Consider the following 20,109-nt stretch of genomic DNA (forward strand, 5'->3'; position numbering starts at 1 on the left):
GTGGACACTCATGGTGGAGGACTGCACTATATTTCATATGCTCTTTTCAAACTTAGCAACTCACTTTATGCTTAACAAATTAACAGATTTTATTTTAAAATCAATTAACATTAGATGAAATCATGAAAGTTTGAAGTTATTAGAAATCCAAGTTTCAATTTTTACGTTGTTTATATTTTAGAAATGAGAAAGTTGAATAAAATATAAGGAAGATAGATTCTGAGATATAGCAAATGTTAAAAGTTCAGTGAAATCTACCATAAACTTTATGAAAATACAATATAAGAAAAAACATGAACTTTATGAAAATATGATATAAGAAAAAAAATCATAAATATTATATAAAGGTTTTGAATTGACCGAAATTTAAGAAGAAAAAAACCTCAAATTGTATTATCTAAAGGTTTTGAATTAAAAAAATATATATAATAAATCTATTAACAACTCATTAATGTCAAAGTTTGACTATAGCTTTAGTTAAAGTAACGTACAATAGACTTAAAATAAAGTTAATTCAGTTATTAATTAAGCAGTATAAATATATTATTTATAAAAAGTGAAAACTGCATTTAGAGTTATTGTGAAGAATGTAATGTTGGAAGAGACAGTCAAGAGAAGATAGTTAAATAAATATTTAATGTAAGGGTTTTAAGTAATTTGGGTAATCAATTTTAAGATATATATTAGGATGCTTTTTCTTAAACAATTAATTTTTTAACTTTTTCTTTGTTTTACATTAAATTTATTTCTCCTTATACAATTCTTTCAAAGTTCTATTTCTCATCCATGTTTGACTCACGTGTCTCAAATCCCTCGAATTTCTCTTATATTTATTTTATTTCATGAATTAAAATCAAAAGAATAAGGGGTTAAATTTGATGTTAAATTATTAATCTTCCATTAATGTAAACCCACAAAAAGGTAATAGTCCTTTGATGATATGAAATTATCAATCACACCAATAATCATCATGTCTTAACTATTGATGGACATAATAGACCTCATCCAAAGTTTATGTTATACCTACCAAGAAGAGCATTTCATATTAATACACAATATCATCGTTAACTTCAATCACATCTTTTGACACATATTTAGGAATATTTTGGATAGGATAAGCAATAAATTTAATTTATTAATTTTTGTCGTCTAGTTTTATCAATTATGTAATTTTTAATTATTAGTGATATCTTTCAATTTGAAAAGGTGAAATTAATTAGTAAGTTTGAAGTGTACAATGAAAGTTATTTTTCACCATTTAAAATAAAATAAATGATTATATTTTTTTCTAAACCCTAAATCAAACTAATGAAAATTATTTATTTCTTATTCTGTTAACCACTTAATGTTTTATAAATAACATAATTATATTGTAGTAAACAAATTCTTAAAATGCAAACCCATTTAGTTGTTTTCTTTTTAAGGTGTTGGATTGAAAAGATGAAATGGTTGTAAAGTTCTTAAGTAAAAGCAAGCAATGCTGGGTCGTGAATGATCTTAGTTAACTTAATAACAAGAAAATTTTAAAAACCTTTCATATTTGTTTGTTTCCATTTTCATTTTAGGTGTTGGTTGACTTTAGACCTCGCGTGTTCATATATTTATTCTGTGGCTGCAATTTTATATTATAATTATCTGAAATCAACCAATGGATTGCTTTATGCTTACACTTTAAGGCTAATTCCTTCTATTTTATTAAATTAATATATATATAGTTTGTTTATAAAATTTTTGAGGTTGTAGATTTACTTTAGAGGTGGTGGTTGTATTTATTTATAAGATAAGTGTGATATAGTAATGTGGTCCAGCACAGTGTCTGTGTGGGAAAAGTAAGAAGAATTGGCTGTATTGGAACAGCTCCAACACACACAGACAGCAAGATGTCGTTTAAGATAAAGGAAGCAGCTGAGTTCAAAAGGAACATCGCTACTATTGTTTGGTTTTTCTCGTTATATATTTGGAGCTATTCTCTCACAAATCTCAATTCTGCATGCAAATGCTTATTATTTCATTTTCAGTACTTTTGTATTGCTTAGGAGCGAGAATAACAACTCTTTTAATTTTCTCATATATCTTATAAATATGAAGTTTTAATAGAGTTTTGAATTCTAAAGTGCAAAAAAACATCTCATACAATTCTTAACTAACATATCTGAAGTACGAATCATCATCAAGATCATTTTATAAACAATCAATATATAACTTGTTCAAAATCTAAGTTCTATCTTAAATAAAAATGAAAAAATTAACCATCATATAATGATAAAGATTTATAAATTTATTGTTTTTTTTATTTTAAATTGAGTGTGGTTTTAATATCTTTTTTATTTTAAATTGAATAGCTATCATGTGAGTTAGATTTATGTTTTTTTTGAAATGTGAAAGATTATCTCTCAGCTATAAGCCAAACTCTCATGCATTAACATTAAACATTAAAATCTCAATAACCCATGTAATAACAGTTGCATGTTTTCCAATACTTTTGCGAAAAGTGTTTAAACTTTATTCGAACTCCTTTTAAATTAACTTGTTATTTAATGCATTCTTTTTTAATAATTAATAATGAATTTAGCTTAATGATAGTTTTTATTTGATGTTGGTGATTTAATATATTTTTATTGGTTTCATATGCAAGATAAGTTTTTGTAATTGACATCAATTGTCATGTAGTAATGTATCAGGTCACAATCAAATTGTGATGTTTAGTCTTAATAGTCACACTTAATTATTAGTTTTCACTTTTGGCTTAATCACTTAATCTAATAATTAGTATCAGAATCAAGATTACAAATTCAATTTTAAGCATAACAATTGTTAAAGCAGAATTTGTTTTAAATGACACTAATTGGCGTATAACAAAAATCATATAAGTCAAGTCACACTCAAATCACATCATTTAGATTACTATACTAGTAATAATTTTTAACATAGTGACAAACATTCAGATAACATTAAAGATTAAAAAACATTATGAAAATTTATTTCTAAGATTAAATCTAATTGATTCACTCAATATCTTAGTATTTGAAATAACTCAATATCTTAGTGTTTAGAATAATTTTTAATATGTCGATTGCTTATGTCATATGGCTTCGTGGAAGAATATTTATCTTGAGGAATCAATATTTCCTTATAAACATATAATTGCTATAAGAAAACTTTAGCTTCATATATAAATAAACCCACAATCAAACAAAAATAAGTTATTTCAATCTCATATTTGCTAATCATTCAGTTAGTCTTATTTATTTTTATTTTCTGCAAACATTGTTTATAAACATATCAAAATACACATAGCTTTTAAATTAAGAATTTACAATTAATAGAAACTTACAAGAATTTCATGGGATACACTAAACTTCGATACCTATGATATTTTCCTTATTCGATTTGGCATAGTTTTTCTAAGAACTGAAATGTTTAAACTTATAACTGAAATGTTAACTTAAAACGTGTTGAAGACGTAAAAATAATTCAATATAATTAGATCAAAAAACTATGTTATTTTTTTTAGAAACTAACATATGTCAAAATTTGAAATAAAAACGAATTTCGATTTTATATTCATAGAAACTTAAAATATATTTAACTCTTGAAAATTTACAACACTGGAACATTGATTTCAACATTTTGTAGTAGAAGTTGTTTCATTAGATTAGCTGAAAATTTTCTCGGTCCCATGGTAGCAACGGACCAAAGTGATTCTTTGAAGTCACCCAATATACAAGTATGTTCATAGAGTTTCTGTTAGGCTAATCGTTGACATCCTGCTAAGTTCAACCTGTCGATCTTCTAATCGACTCACAGCTCGAGAAAAGTTGTTGCTTGCAAATGACAAGTTATCTTCTGTCAGACGGCGCTGACGCCGTTGCTTTATTCTTGATATGAACTGAGAAACCTCACCTATGGAGGGACGTTTCTTAGGTGATTTGTGCAGGCATTTGTGTCCAATCTTAGCAAGTTGCCTCACTTCTTCAAGATTGCATTTTCCCACTAGTTTCTTGTCAAGTATCTCATCTATACCATCATGATCCATTGCAGCCTTGCAAGATAAACAAGAAAATGAGACAGAAATTTTGAAGTCTAAGAAGAAGAAGATCTTTTTCAAAGAAAAATAACTTACAAGGTTGACATACTCCATCAAATTTTGATGAGGGTGGATGGCAGTGATGAGCTCAAAAACTATGATACCAAAACTGTATATGTCACTCTGAGTTGTTAACTTGCTTGTGGAAATGTATGCAGGATCCATGTAGCCATATGTACCTTTCAGACCAGAATTCCTGCCATCAAAGATCTCTTCTTTTGAGAGTCCAAAATCAGCAACCTGCACAGTACAATTTTCAGCATAATTTATTTATATTTGGATAGAATATTATCAATGCCATAAATGTCAAATTTATATTTGGATAGAATATTATCTGTTATGATATATATACACACAAGCTTTTGAAATGCCACCTAAGCTCCTTGAATTTCTATCATTTAGTCACCATATAAGCACTTCTCTCTGATTTTGTAGTCATGCACTAATTTCTTTTTTATCAACAATAACAACATAACCAAGGAAGGATATCACTGTTTGATTCTATATCTTATGAAAACTTAGAAAAATGAAAGGGAATTTGACTATTAAAAAGAGCATATACAACAATATTACCTTAGCTCTCATTGAGTGATCTAGCAATATGTTGGCAGACTTTAAATCGCGATGTATGACAGGTGGAATTGCCTGTTCCATGCATATTCATATTCAGCAACACATTTTCACATACATAAGAAAAAAATACATCAATGAAAATACATACTCCTTCATGAAGGTATTCTATTCCATGTGAAATATCAAGAACAATTTGCAGCCTTTCATCCCAACTCAATCCCTTTTCTTCACCTAGAAACATTTGCAGACTATTCTCAATTGAGACAACTTAGTTTGTCATGTGACAACTAAAATAATGCAAAAGAAGTAAGACACGTAATTATATACATACTCGATAAACAACATTCATTTAAAAATTTAAATAAAAACAGATGAAGAACAAAGACCTTCTTCTTACCATATATAAGATTTGCTAAACTTCCATTACTCATATACTGATAAACCAGTATGCGTTGCCCTTTATCTACACAATATCCAACCAAATTCACAAGATTTCGGTGATGCAGTCTTCCTAGCAGAAATACCTGAAGCAATACGTTAAATATTAAACTTCAACAAACTTAACTGATGGATGATGTTATAATATATCAGTTTATCCTGAATTGCTCAAATTAGAACCAATATCATGAATTATATATAGGATATAAACTTGCAGAAGTGATCTTCCCTATCCATTTTAAATTGTGATATATTCAGTCTTGAAAATTGAACAACCACTGCAGGCTTTCATTTCCAATGATGATAACCACACTACAAAAACCAAAATAACAATTCTAAATTTTAAAGTCATTCATGTGGTAATGTTCCAACAGAATTTGATGAAACGGGAATACAATTGTATGGGTTTGAATTGTGTGCTAAGTTTTCTAGTGCTTAAAAAACATTTATAAAAAAAAATTTCAAATTTTAGAGTAAAAGTGGGAGAAGATAAAACGATGCCAAGAAGAATGCAACAGAAAACTTAAAGTAGAAAACCAAAACAACTCCGAAGAGACGTTCAGATCTTCTTTCAATTATGAAAGATGTGTTAGTTTGAAAACAGTTTTCAAAATTTAACCTTATCAAACAAGTTTTACTGTTTCATCTTTTTGTTTTTAAGTACAGAAATGTTTGAGGAAGAGAATCACTACATTTTCTGCAGATACTGATTTTCTGAATTAAATAAACTCTTTAATATGAGGGGTAATTGAAGCAAAAGCAAAAGCAAAAGCAAAAGCAAGGACAATCACCACCAGCTAGATTATTAATCACTTCAATACAAGTCAAATAAATAAGTATAAAATCATCTATGAACTTTGCAACGGTTTAATACCTTCAAACTTTAATGTGTTTATGAGCGTCTGAATCGAAGGAAAGAAAAACAAATGGCTCAGGAGAAAACGTATAAGATAATTATGTAACCTTTTTCTAGTACTATACAGATCATAAAGATTCAAAAAATACAAAATTCTGCACCCCACAAACCAAGTAACAAAATATACCTCTGTATGGAATTCTTTCTCCCCTTGTTTAGAATTGGGTGCAAGCACCTTCACTGCTACAACCTCCCCTGTAGGCATTGTCGCTTTATAAACTGTCCCAAATGATCCTTGTCCCAAGGTTGTTGTGAAATTTTGTGTGGACTTTTGAATTTCTCTGCATCATGTAAAGTGTAAGGTTCATACCATTACAATATTAATTAATATCCCTCTAATAGTATTTTTATCAGTAATTACTTTACATCTCAATTTCCATTCTTTCTCCTTTTTCTTTGTTTTCTGAACTAAGGTAAAACTTGCAAGGCAGTTCATGAAGAAAATTCCGGATAAAAAGATATATAAACTTCAAGATGCAACAAATCAAATACTGAACACATTTTGATATCTATAGTTATATGTTTCAAATTTAATAGTAGTTATCCATATACAGAACAATTAGATAAAAAAAAAGACTTAACTTCATGCTTAAGAGAGAAATGTGCATACTTGTATGAATACTTTAGAATGCCTGATGCCGAAGCAAACCGATCTTTGTTTTGATGACTCCACCAATTGAAATGGGAGCTTTTCTTGATATTTTCTGACCTTGATGTGGCTATGGAACTATTGAGTGATGCACTAAAGTCGGTACTTGTTCCCAACCCATTTGTTCGTATTGGAAGAGTTGTGACACTAGACTCATTTGCAGATAGTCTACGATGAGCAGAACGTTTCTTGCACCACCTTATGCCGAAAAATATGAGGCAAGATATCAGAATTCCAAGTGCCAAACCAGCAGAAACACCAATGATAACTAAATCAGTTTGGCGAACCATTCTTTGATCTCTCTTGATACTCAAACAATGAAATCATTTTGCAGAAGACTGGTACTGCAGAGGCCCACTGTCACAGAGTTGGCACAATTTTATGTTAATTCAATGCTCCATCCAAATCTATATGACATCAATTGATCCCCAAGATAGTAACATCCAAATTTTCTTCTATATTATTGACCCTTTTGACAATAGAGGAGATAAAAGATTATCTAAACCAATGACTCAAATGCAACAGCATTTGCAAACTTTCAGCTGTTAAACTCATGTACCCAAAATTTATTAAACAAATGCAGAAAAAGCTAAAAATTGACTGTCAGTAAAACATTCAATACCATTATCAATGGTGAAACACCAAAAAGTGTGGCTTAACTAAAGAGTGTAACACGGATACCTTAATTATGACATCAATGCCTAAATGGATATCTGAAGTACCTTACTTAGAAGAAACACATCTTTTCATTTTTCATCTTTCTAAAAGAGCCTTGGGAAGAAAAACAAAGCAATTTTTTTTTCCCTAAAATACTACAACAAACAGAAAGACAAGCTAATTATCTTTTACAGTGGATGACTATAAGGCAAAACCATAAAGAACTGAGTCATATTACAAGTTTCACTGAAGATTAGATCACACATCTGAAAAATGAATAGAAACATACAACAAAAATAAACCCTATTCTTCCATTAGGAGATTGTGTGCTATCCACAAACTCATCGACATCACATAATGGTTCATCCACTATGCACAGTCTATCAAACATGAGCAAATGAAAAAAGGATTCCCACTTCTCCCCACCCTATGCGAACGATGAAAGCCTAAACAAGAAAGAACCCACGAACCAGCAACAAAACTCTCCCCCAAAACAAACCCACCAAACAAAATCCCGAAAGTTAAAATCTTCATCAGAAACCTTCACTGAACGTGTAAGAAAAAGCAAACCCACATACCTAATCAACAGAATAACAACACCATGATGGAAAAAGCACATTATTTTGATCTGGGGTGTGCGAAGTGCGAACCATGGTTCTGAAATCAACCCCCTTTTGGGTATATGAGCCTGTTGTTGACCTTGGAGTCCAGAGTCAATGGTATGCGTGGAAGAAACAAAGACCAAGTTGATGAAAGAAACTGCTTTTTTGTTTGTGATGAGAGTGAAAGAGTGAAAGGGCAACTGATAGGGGTGTTTGTGTTGGATTGGAAAATGGTAGTGCGTGGGGATAAAAAAGAGGGGTGTGGAGTGGGTGAGGGCGTTAAGTGCAGTTGAATTGAAGTGAGAGTGGGTTTTAAGGTTTTAAAAACTTGGGAAAATGGGTACAGGTTTCAGGATGTTTGTTTCTTTGTTCGTTTGTTGTGTTATGATTCTTCTGCTGTTTTTATATTTTACTTTGCTTTTTTATGAAAAAAAAAAAAACATTGTAGAGACACTTCGTAGTAGTTACTAACATTTAAAAGAGGAAAAAAAATAGATAAAACTAAAGATTTAATGTTGTAGGAGAAAAGAAATAAAAGATTATTTAATAATCTACCTTAATTAAGAAACACTTTAATTTTATTTAAAGAAAAAAAATTGTTAAAAGTGTCTTCTCTCGTACTTTTATGAAAACTAATCTAGTATCGATGTTTAATAATTACTTTATAAAAATATTAAAGAAACATGGTTAAATATTCCTTGATGATTTATTCCTATATCACTTTCCCAAAAAATTTAAAACAATAAAAAAAAGTAAGTTTTTTAAGTATTTTTTTGAATAACTTTTAATAACTTACAGAATTTTTTGAAGTGTTGCTTCACGTAAAGCTTTATCTTCTGACATTTTATATTTATATTTCTAGCTTTCAATAAATGTTTAGTAATTTTTCCTTTTAAGATATAATATGAGATTAATGTGAAAGTTATGTTAACCAAAGCTAAAAGTTGTGATTAAAAATTAAACGAGATCCTGTAATAAACTAAACTAAATTTACTAGAAAATTATTTTTTATACATGAAAAATAGTTTTAAATTTATAAAATTTTAATCACGTAAATAAGCTTCTTTTTTATATCTTACAATTATTAAGTATTTTAAAAAATAATTTTATCAAATACTTACAACTCAGTAAATAATCTAAGTATTTTTCTACTTTAAGCAATTAACGTTTAACTAATTTTTCAACTTTCAACCAACAGTTGAACTTGCAACTATCATTCTCAATCATAATTTATAAATCATCTTAACTTAATTACATTCTTAGAAATATATAGAAATAAGGAATAGTTTGTATATGTAAAGTATTTTTCAAGTGTTCAAGAAAATCTCTTAATCCTAAAATGATGGTTGAGTCTAAAATGACAAAGACAATGCCTCTAACTAGATAAATAAATGTATATCTTCTATAAGTACTTTTTTATATATATATATATTCAAAGTTTTGGCTATCTTAATCATTGTTCTAAAAATCCATTAATAATTTTTAACAATAAGTTAAAGATTTGATTTGAATAAAAGTACAAAGCCGGTAAATGTAGTTCATTTATATTGTATTATTGCATATGTCTCTTTCTGTATTTGTGTTGTGTGGTAGTGTGACTCATTTCCCTCAAACCTACATTTATATTTCTGCCTCTGAATGCCTGCATATACTTTAGTCTTCAATTTAACAAGGTGGCTAACTTTTAACTTATTCATCATTTGGTATGTATATATTATGAGTGTTTCATCAAATGTAATGAGAAAAAATTTGAAGAGAAATTTTATTTAAAATGTGAGAACTAAGTTATTTTATAGAAATAAAATATGTTTGAGTATAAAAGTAAAATACAAACAACAAAAAATTATAACAAAAATTAAAAAAAGATATCAAAGATATTTCTATTATATATAATATCTATATATTGTGAGCATGGTTTGAGTTTATGTTATTTTTTAAAAGGTTAGTATTTGGGTTATGAAAGTGGATAATTGACTTGAAATAAGAACTCAAGATCTTCTACTGCACTCAAAAGAATATAGCACTTTATCATGAGTAAAGTTAAGAAAAAGTTGATACTAGCACGTAACTTTTCAATGTACACTTGTAAGTTTTTCTCTTCTTATCTTCTTTTCAAATGCTTGATTGCAATATCTCGTGATCTAAAAAAATCAACGAGGAATAGGGAGTGTTCCTAACCATATGTTTTCTAAAATGGAATGAAATAAGAAAAATGAATTGTTTTGCTTTTCTTTTTAAAAAATTATCATAGGTTTTTAAAAAGAATACGTAATTTAAACGAAGAAAAAAAAATTAAAGTTATATTTTTATCGTTTATATAATTTTTTTCATTATCTAAATTTTTTCACTTATCATCTAGATAACATTTCTTATTCATCATCAATTATCATATAGTTTTTTAATGTAATTTTACCATATTTAAATATGTTATTTATTTCTTTTGTCCCTCGTAATATAATTTACTTAAGTTGAATATCCATTTTGATTTAAAAATATTAAAATACAAAATTGTAACATCTCAAACAATATAGTAGAGTTAATATATGAAAGAGTCATCATAGATCTAATATGATAGAACAGTTTTTAACTAGAGTATAAAGTATAAACTTTACAGTTATCCAAAAACAACTATAGAATTTAAACTTTAGATACAACCCATTCAAACAAAATTAATCACAAGTCTACCTAAAGAGGTCTACTCCATGGATCCCCACCATCAAGCACCTACTCCAGAGAAACCCCATCTTCCTATGCTCACACCCTGATCATTGCAAAGAAAAGAATTCAGCCACGTACAAAATAAATTCACAAACAAAAGAAGAAGGGTAAGCAAGATTACAACAATTTATGATATATCAATATATTAACACAATGGTAACAGTCACACAACAACAAATAACACATTAAACCAACCAATCACTTGTTATGCATGATGACCATTTTCACTTGACCATCTGGATTAGTATGAATATGTAGTTATAGCAGTTCATGCACTTATTGTGGTGAAACAGCTGGCCCACCCTAAGCTACCACACAAGGTTAGTCTGCTATCACTCACCTTAGACCAAGGTAAAGCCCCTAGAGTAGGACCTCCTGCTATTCTCACGACATATCTCACCCTTCTCTACTTCACAATAGGTGACTATTAGAATGTCAGGATGAACTTCAAGACTGAACTTCCCATATTCATACTTACAACCTTTGAAACCACCACTAAGAAATTCCTCCCTTCGAATTCTCGTCCACACCATTTGAAACCATGATTGAAAATATATACTCTTACTTTGATACTCATATAACTCATACACGATCATACATCATCCACAATTGAATCAATAATATCTCAAACCAATCAAAACAAAGAATAAAAGAGTACATCACAACCTGGACTAGTCGCTCAGCGAACCCCTCGCTAAGCGACCTCAGAGTTATTTTGCATAGTGACCAAACTTGTTATGCGAATACACAGGCAGTACCTCTAGACCCCCAAACCACTCGCTCAGCGACCCAGCTCGCTGAGCGAATAAAACTCACAATGCTCACAAACCTCAACATTTCGCTCAGCGACTCTACTCGTTGTGGAAATCTCCCAAACAGTGGTCCATACCCTTCAAGAACTCGCTCAACAACACAGCTCGTTAGGCGAATAAAACTCTCAATGGTCTCAGACTTTAACCTCTCGCTTAGCAACACAACTCGCTAGATGAATCCCCCAAACAGTGGTCTAGACCCACCAAGCACTCGCTCAATGACACAACTCGCTAGGCGATTGTCCAGACAATGTGCCCAACTTTTTAGCCACTCACTAACCGACTCCACTCGCTCAGCGAGTCTGCATAATTTTGCAGTACCAAACTGTAGAATTATGAACGTACACCAAAATTTCCAATTTGAAATATTTTCCCCAACTTCTAATCCTCCTAGATTGTGTTATGGACTTAATTAGACTTAGACAAGTGTTTCTAAACCTTACTAACATCATTATAAAGTGTTTCCTAACCACATTCCACTTCAAAATCTAAAAAACCTCAACTTATGAACCCAATTTGCATTCTACCACTTTTGGCATAGTTTTAAGCAACTAAGGGACTCTAACAAGTTCCATTTGACTTACCAAAGCTATCACAACAGTCCAATTGAGCACCTAACTCCTAAATCAAGTTTTCACTACCCCACTTCCTCCAAACTAGCTCTAAACCAAGACCATTTTGCATCTCCTCATAACCAACTAGTACTAACACAGAGTTCTAGCACTTTATACATCCAAATACAGTCCAAACATCATTCAATACATTTCACAATAACAGTTTACCAATTCACACTCAAAAACAGTCAAATTACACTATAGCCATCTACTTTAAAACCTCATTTCAACTCACACAATTCAAGAATCATATCCCTTACAACCATACCCAAACAATAACAAAAATTAAAGACATTTCTAGCTTTACTTATCTAAACTCAACAGCTCAAGATCTCTAAACACTCCACCGATTGCTTGTGACGCAAGGAACTTTTAGAAAACCTACAAATCACCGATTAGCGATTAGAGACCAACCTTAGAACCACAAATGAACTAAGATTCAAGAAAGATGGACTCTTGATTCATGCAAAACAGAACCATTTTGCACAATCAAGAACCCTAAATACCAAGAAAAAGGGTTTACCACTTACCCACTCGATTCAACCAATTGCTTGGTCAAATTGGTAGCCCTTGACGCAAGGATCTAGACACCTCCTGATCGTCGAACAAATGACCTAAGAGTAAGAAAGGTTAAGAGATAAATGAGAGAAAACAAAGTGATAATATTTTACAAAGATAAAAAGTATTTTAAATGATGAACCGAGCTTTAGAAAATTTTATTTATATTATAAGATTATTTTATAATAAAATATTCAGTTTCATTATTTTAATACACTTATCTACTCTAATAGTATATTTTCTAGTTTCTTACAAAAACAAGTTCATACATGTAATATTTGTATATTAGATTACTCCAGTAACATTTGTATATTAGATTAGTTTACGCAAGTAACATTTGTATATTAGATTAGTCTTTAGATAGATGAATAGATGTTAACTAACACTATTAATATTAATTTTACTTACATGAACCAGTCTGTTTTAAATTATAAATCTAAATTAAGTATAGTTTTTGATAAAAATTGATGAAGTTGTTGTAAATACGACATTTTCGATAATCGAATTAATAAACTTAATTCTTTGAATATTCTAATATTGAGGGTCATCAACCATTTTGTTTAAAATAGTGTTGTCACTTTTTTTTTCCTTTTTAAGTGCATTTAGAAATTTCTTTTGTTTTTTATTTATTTATTTTTTGATTTATTGATATTTGAATCTTTTCCTTTTTATGTGGCCTTAGTATGTATATTTCATAAATTTATCATTTAATTACTTTTTCTTGTTTCATTTTTATCGGTCAACCAAAATGTTACTCTTAACTCCAATACTTTTGATATTAAAATAAATTATTCAGATACGCATTCTAATATTTTATTTGAATAAAATGAACATACTAAAAAGAAAAGACCAATGATAAAAACAGATAAAAAGAAAAAAAGTATGAAATAAAATATGAATGAAATGAATAAAAATAAATAATTTAATAAATATTAATGAAAACACGAGTATGTATATTTATTTTTTTATAATAATAAAAAGTAATAAAATTATTGTTATTGTTATTATTATTATAATAATGAAATTAAACACAAATTATTTTTGTGAATTTATTGTATATAATTTTTATTATTTATTATCAAGATTGGTCCTGACTGAAATTTGGATGAATTTAACTATGTCAGACTTGGTCAAATTTCGACAAAGTAAGTCCTAGGTGAGTTTTGATTGAGTTAGCTCTAAGTAAAATTTGTCTGAGTTTGTCCTAGTAGTAGTTTAGTTAAATTTCGTTTGAATTTGACAGTTTTGGTTAAGTTTGTCTTAGTCAAATCTTGGGTAAGTCGATCTCAATGAATTTTGATTGGATTAATCCAACCAAAATTAAAACAAGTCAGCTCTAACTAAAATTTGGTCATGTCATCCTTAATCGAAATTCAGTCAAATTCAACTTAGTTAACATAGAAAACATTAGTATTTAATGAGATTATTTTTTGGGTTAGTATAATCTTATAAATAGATTTATATGAGGAATTTTTTTAAAATTTTTATTAAGTTTCAAAAGTTTATTTCATAAAAGTTTTTATAATATAACTTTTATAATTAGTTTAAAAATAATTTCAAAAATATTAATTAATAAATTGTGAATTTAAAAAAATATTAATATAATATCTATATAAAAATTAGATTTTGTATTAATGTAAAGAAAAAAAATATTTTGATTTAAAATAAAAAAAGTTGAATTGTTATTAACATTGATGTTGATTGGATATTTAGATAATTTTTAAAATAAAAAAAATTAAATAAAATTTAAAAATAGCAAAATAACCAAAAACTATACATTCATGCTATTAATTAATTAAAAAATGTTACAAAAAATATTTAATCAAACAAAATTAAAAAAAATAAGTAAAGAAAAACTAAAACCACATTAAAAAAAATAAAAATAATATTTGATTTTTTATTTGATTTGATTTTCTCTATTTTTTTATTTCTTTATATATAATTATATAATTAAACTTTATCTCTATAAATGATATATATAAGAGTTGTAACAAGTTTTGCACACACAACTATGGGAGCTGAAATAGAAAACATAATCTCATGATGTTTGGATAAACTTTGGATGTTTTCATATGAAAAGTAAACGCTAACTTGAGAATTACGTCTAACAATGTGAATTCGTTTGAGAATACAAATCTAAACCTGTGAAAAAGAAATGATGGACACGAATATAAATATACATCTCAGTCATTATTAAATTATGTTGTCTGTATGTATGTTAAGACATGCATCAACCACTGTTTTCATTCACGTTTTATATGTACATTTTGCGTGGATCTCAAGTTCCAGAATTTGTGTTGAAAAGCACCAGAAATCAAGAACCTCTTGTTTATTTAAAGTCTACAATTTGGTAAGAGCTTTCTGGTTTTGTTGAGCAATGGAGCAAGTGATGATGATTTTTCTGTCTCTGGTTTTCTTTGACCTGGTCGTGTCAGCCATTTGTGGCAACACTCTTGCTCCTGCATTGTACTTGTTTGGGGATTCTTCCATTGACAATGGAAACAACAATTTGCTGCCAACTTTAGCAAGAGCCAATTTCTTCCCTTATGGAATCGATTTCCCCCGAGGTTCCACCGGAAGGTTCACAAATGGAAAAACTATTGCCGATTTTATTGGTATATATTATTATTATTTTATCTATCTCTTTTTATTATTTTATCTATCTCTTTTTATTTTTATTTTTAATTAATTATTTCTTTTCATGATTAAAAGATTTAAAAGAAATTATTTTGTTTGGATATGAACAGCTGAATATCTTGGATTGCCATATCCTCCTCCATACATTAGTATGGGAAGTTCAAGATCCTTAACTGGAATCAATTATGCATCTGCTTCTTGTGGAATTCTGCCAGAGACTGGAGCCAATTTTGTAAGTATATTACTTTTACACAAATTATTCAATTTCTCTTTCTTAATTTCTGTATTTTTACACCTAATCTTTTTCTTTCTTCTTCATGCTATTTTCTCTTTGGGGTTTCAACTTATTTTCAAAACACTCCATGAAATACAAAATCCTTTTAACGGAAAAATTAAGACTTTCTAATACTTTAGCCTTTCTGCAATAAATAAGGTGAATAAAAAAAGTCAGAAGAGAACAAAAAGTAAAATAATTTCGTAGAACTTTATTAGAAAGGCTTTAATTCTTCAATTTTTTCAAATACCCCACTAACACTTATCACATTATATTAATATTATATTTATATATTCCTTTGTCTCTTTCATTTCTTTCACTGTGTTAAATATAACACGGTGACAAATATATGTATGTATGTATTTTCAATTATATATTGTAGGATTATTTGATTATTGTTTAATTATTCTTTTATTCTAGTAATTGTTCGCATGACCCAAATATTTATTAAAAGTATACAATGGTTAAATCCATATTAATGTTTTAAGAAAGTGATGATATGTGTCACTAAGTCCTCTTTCTTTCTTTTTTTTCATTTACGCTCTCTTTCTTCTCCATTTTTGTTTTTTCATATTTACTTCTTCTCTATCTAACAAGAAAAAGTCTTTTGTAGAATTTATTTTTTCTAGTTTGAAGAAAGAAAAACTGGAATGTCTTTCACAATTAAGTAAAATGAAAAATGTAGACGTAGAATAAGAAGAAAGAGGACTTAGCATATATATGGATGTTAACGTTAACTTAACGAATTATTAATCTTTGCAATAAATATTGGAATTACATTAAGTTTAAAAAATGAAAAAAAAAATATTAAAACAAAAAAGTAATTAGGCTAATTGTTTTCAAAAAAGAATAGATACTCTCACAGAAAATATCTATAGTTAATTATAAAAGTATATCGATAGAACAAAATGATTGATCACTTAACAATAAATTCTATGGATAAATAGAGAAATTTGTTGGTAATTATTTATTCATAACTATCAATTGCAACAATTAAAATTTATTAGTAATTATTGGTTGATAATTATTAACAAATTTTTTTTACCAGTAAAATTCGTTGGTCTCGTAATTATTGACAAAATTTTTATTGATAATTGCTGACAAATTTTTTTCATCAGTGATTTTTTCTTTTTCCTTCTCTTTCGTTGTCGTTGTCGTTGTCATTGTCACTATGATTATCGTGTTCGTCACCATTGTCATTTCATATATTACCTTTAACTTATCATTTCTTTTTTTTCCTTTTTCTTTTTTATTATTGTCATTGTTATCATTATGATGGTCATCTCCTCTTTTTCCTCTTGTTCTTTTTCTTTCCTATCTTCATTTTTATCGTCTTTTCTTTTTCTTTATCTTTCTCATCATCTTCATTCAATTATATCAAATATTTTTTCAAAATTATTCAAAAAAATTGGTATTTATTTTATCTGACAAATTTACTAAAATAGTTACGAATGGAATTTAAAAATTATAATTACCAAGAGATTTATAAAGATTTTCACAAATTCAATTATTGCCGAATTTTATCATGACATTATCAAACTTAAAGTGAAAACTTTAATATTCATTTTTCTAAAAAAATATATGTCGATAATAAAAAAAGTTAATTACCAATAAATTTTACCAACAAAAAACTATCAAAGAAAATATTTGTTGGTAACTAAAATCCTAAAATAAAATTTATTAATAAAAACCATCTATTAATTTTGTTTTTTACCTATATTTTTCTATCAATAAAATATATTAGTATTCCTGATAAATTATTTTTTTAGTCAAATTTTGTCAAGAATATAATTTTCTTTTTGTAGTGTTTATTTATTTCATTTTATTTAATGCATGATTTGATTATTTTTCTTTAGTCATGTTAGAATTTCAGTTAATAGAACTATAGACAAAAAAATTTGTTAAAAAATTTAATTCAAATTTAAAATTCTAGTCGAAATAATATTAACTAATTTTGCTATGTATGACACAAATTTTTGAGAGAATATATAATTACTTCATATTCTTTTAACACTTGATATTATGCTAATTAATTATTAATTTGGTTTGGTTGCTTAACACTAATCTAAATTTTGCAGGGAAGATGTCTGAATTTGAGGGATCAAGTGAATTTATTTGAAAACACAGTTGAGAAGGATTTGGCAGAAATGATAAATAACTCAACTGAATTATGTGAACATTTATCAAAATCTATATATGTATTCATCATAGGAACCAATGACTACCTCAGTAAGTACCTTGGAACAGACAAAACTTACCAATCTATATCCTTCGCTGATCTCCTCATTGCAACATTATCTGACCAATTTAAGGTACACTGTTCATCTACTATTAATTTTACAGACCCTCTAATAATAAGAGTATCTATAGAAACTTATATTTAAAATATGATGATCATTATTTCTTTTAGGTTAACTACTTTAAGTAAGTATAATTCAACTCAAATTTATAAAATAAAATTTATATTTATTTATATATTATAATTTGGATTTATTTTTTATTTTTTATGGATATGAGAATTTGAAAATCTTCCCTCAATAGTATTTGTATATAATAGCTCATCTTATTTATGAGTTATTTGTGAGTTATTTGATGAACAGAGAATATACAACTTGGGAGGCAGGAACATAGTGATATCTGAAATTAGACCTGTGGGGTGCATCCCAAGAATCTCAAGGGGAAATCCATGTGTTGAGGAATTAAATCAAATGGTGACACTCTTCAATCAGAGGCTTCCACCACTGCTCAAAACACTCACTTCCACTCTTTCAGCCTCCACCTTTCTTCTTATTCGTTCCAATTCCATTGAATATGATGCAATCAAAAATCCATCCAAATATGGTAAAAACTCCAAACCAGAAATAACACTTTCTGTCAACTAACTCATCGTTACCTTCTTCTAGATACTTTAGAGACAAGTAGAGGAACTTTTCTTTAATATAAATTGGTATTATTTTTAGTCGATATGATATCTTAGAGACAAGTAGACGAACTTTTCTTTAATATAAATTGGTATTATCTTTAGTCGATATGATACGATAGAAAGTGTGTTTAATACTTTTGTGTATATATGTATAGGTCTATATGATGCAAGCAACACATGTTGCATAAGTAATTGGGGAAACGGAAGTGCAGGATGCGTGCCACTTTCAGTACCATGCCAGAATCGAAGCGAATATGTGTTTTGGGATGGTTTTCATCTTACAGAAACTGTACATTCAATTATATCATCTCAATGTATCAGTAATAGATCTGTGTGCACACCAGTGACCATTGAGGAGCTTGTTAAAATATAACTCATCAAGGTTATAGAAATAAAGTTTGGAAACTTTAATCCAATCATACCAGTTTGTCATGAGTTAATTATAACTAACTTACTTGGGGATTTGCTGAAGGAAAATGACATTAATTTGAGGTTTGATAATATATATGAACCATGTATTGTAATAGGTAATGCATGGGGTGTTGATTTTGTTTTATTTGTTTGTTTGTTTTTTTGGTCGTCAATCCAAAATATATTTCTAGATTACGTAATTAAAAATTGATAATATATTTACAGGTTTCAAAATTGTTGTTGTTTATATAATTCGTAACGTGGAATGTATTTCCTAATTTGAAAATATATTTAAACTTTGCAATTTAATACGTGCTTCCAAATTAAACAATTCAGAACTCTAAAGCATGAACATGTTTTTACTATTCTAACACCCTCTGGCCGTGCAGAAGAAATGGGTCTCTGAATTTAATCTGTGTGGCTTTTGCTTCCTGCACCGACATAATTTATTTGTGCACTCCCCTCAGATTATCGATATGACCATTTCACTCTCCAGAAAATTCGAAAAATGTTTTTTCAGAATTTCCAGAAGAAGATTTCCAAAATACAATTTTCAAAACAGTTTTTGAAACATAATAAATTATTTTGGAGCTTATTTTTGAAAATAAACATTCTGAAACGCTTATAATTTCTTGTAGAATGAGTTTTCCAAAGAACTCGTACATTAAATATGTTTAAAAAAGTTTTCTAGAACGAATAAAATATGTTTTGAAATATTTGTTCGGAATGAGTTGTTTTTTTTTTCGTATTTTTTGTATTTTTCCTTCGTTGTAGTTCTTCTTCCAGTAGGGCCATGGTGACAACATTAGCGGTAAATGGTGTGAGACAATAGCGAAGGGTGTTTTATTTTTATTCCTCTTGTTATGAAGTAGAGTTAATAATTATGGAAGTGCAGGGAGTAATAGTCCACCTGTGAAAGAGAAATAAATTCACTGCATTTAATGTTTAGTACAAGTTTTAGTATAGGTTAAAAAGTGTAAATTATTGAATATAGAATGTTAAAAGAATAGCAAATATAACTATTTTTATTTTTATTTTACTGGTATAACTTTTTTCTACACATTCAATCGAAAAAATATAACAAAATAACTTTTGTCTTATAGTAATAGAATATCTTTTTCATAAATATTTAAAAGGATTTGTTAAGACTCTCCAAAAGTAAAAAAGTCATTTAAAATTAAAGAATCTCTATATATCTACAATTAGTTTCACTAGGATTCCATTGATTTATATTTCTATA

At 28.2% G+C, this 20,109-nt stretch overlaps 2 protein-coding genes across 2 annotated transcripts; one reads left to right on the forward strand and one right to left on the reverse strand.

The window, feature by feature from the left end:
• Positions 1 to 3,599: 3,599 nt before the first annotated feature.
• Positions 3,600 to 8,211, reverse strand: LOC124834470 (calcium/calmodulin-regulated receptor-like kinase 2). The gene is made up of 8 exons (XM_088114409.1): positions 7,899 to 8,211; positions 6,625 to 7,020; positions 6,142 to 6,295; positions 5,058 to 5,184; positions 4,809 to 4,891; positions 4,661 to 4,732; positions 4,124 to 4,327; positions 3,600 to 4,042 (listed from the first exon to the last, which is right to left on the reverse strand). Exons 2-8 carry the CDS (start codon positions 6,951 to 6,953, stop codon positions 3,734 to 3,736), a joined length of 1,278 nt encoding a protein of 425 aa, XP_087970535.1. The 5' UTR covers positions 6,954 to 7,020; positions 7,899 to 8,211; the 3' UTR covers positions 3,600 to 3,733.
• Positions 8,212 to 14,870: 6,659 nt separating this feature from the next.
• On the forward strand, positions 14,871 to 18,909 carry LOC124843442 (GDSL esterase/lipase 7-like). Its single transcript, XM_088114632.1, has 5 exons — positions 14,871 to 15,239; positions 15,372 to 15,493; positions 17,614 to 17,847; positions 18,136 to 18,376; positions 18,614 to 18,909. Exons 1-5 carry the CDS (start codon positions 15,002 to 15,004, stop codon positions 18,829 to 18,831), a joined length of 1,053 nt encoding a protein of 350 aa, XP_087970758.1. The 5' UTR covers positions 14,871 to 15,001; the 3' UTR covers positions 18,832 to 18,909.
• Positions 18,910 to 20,109: the final 1,200 nt, after the last annotated feature.

This window comes from Vigna umbellata, chromosome 4 (genome assembly GCF_029865625.1).
Source record: "Vigna umbellata cultivar VRB3 chromosome 4, Vumbellata_1.0, whole genome shotgun sequence".
In the NCBI taxonomy this organism is placed as follows: Eukaryota; Viridiplantae; Streptophyta; class Magnoliopsida; order Fabales; family Fabaceae; genus Vigna; species Vigna umbellata.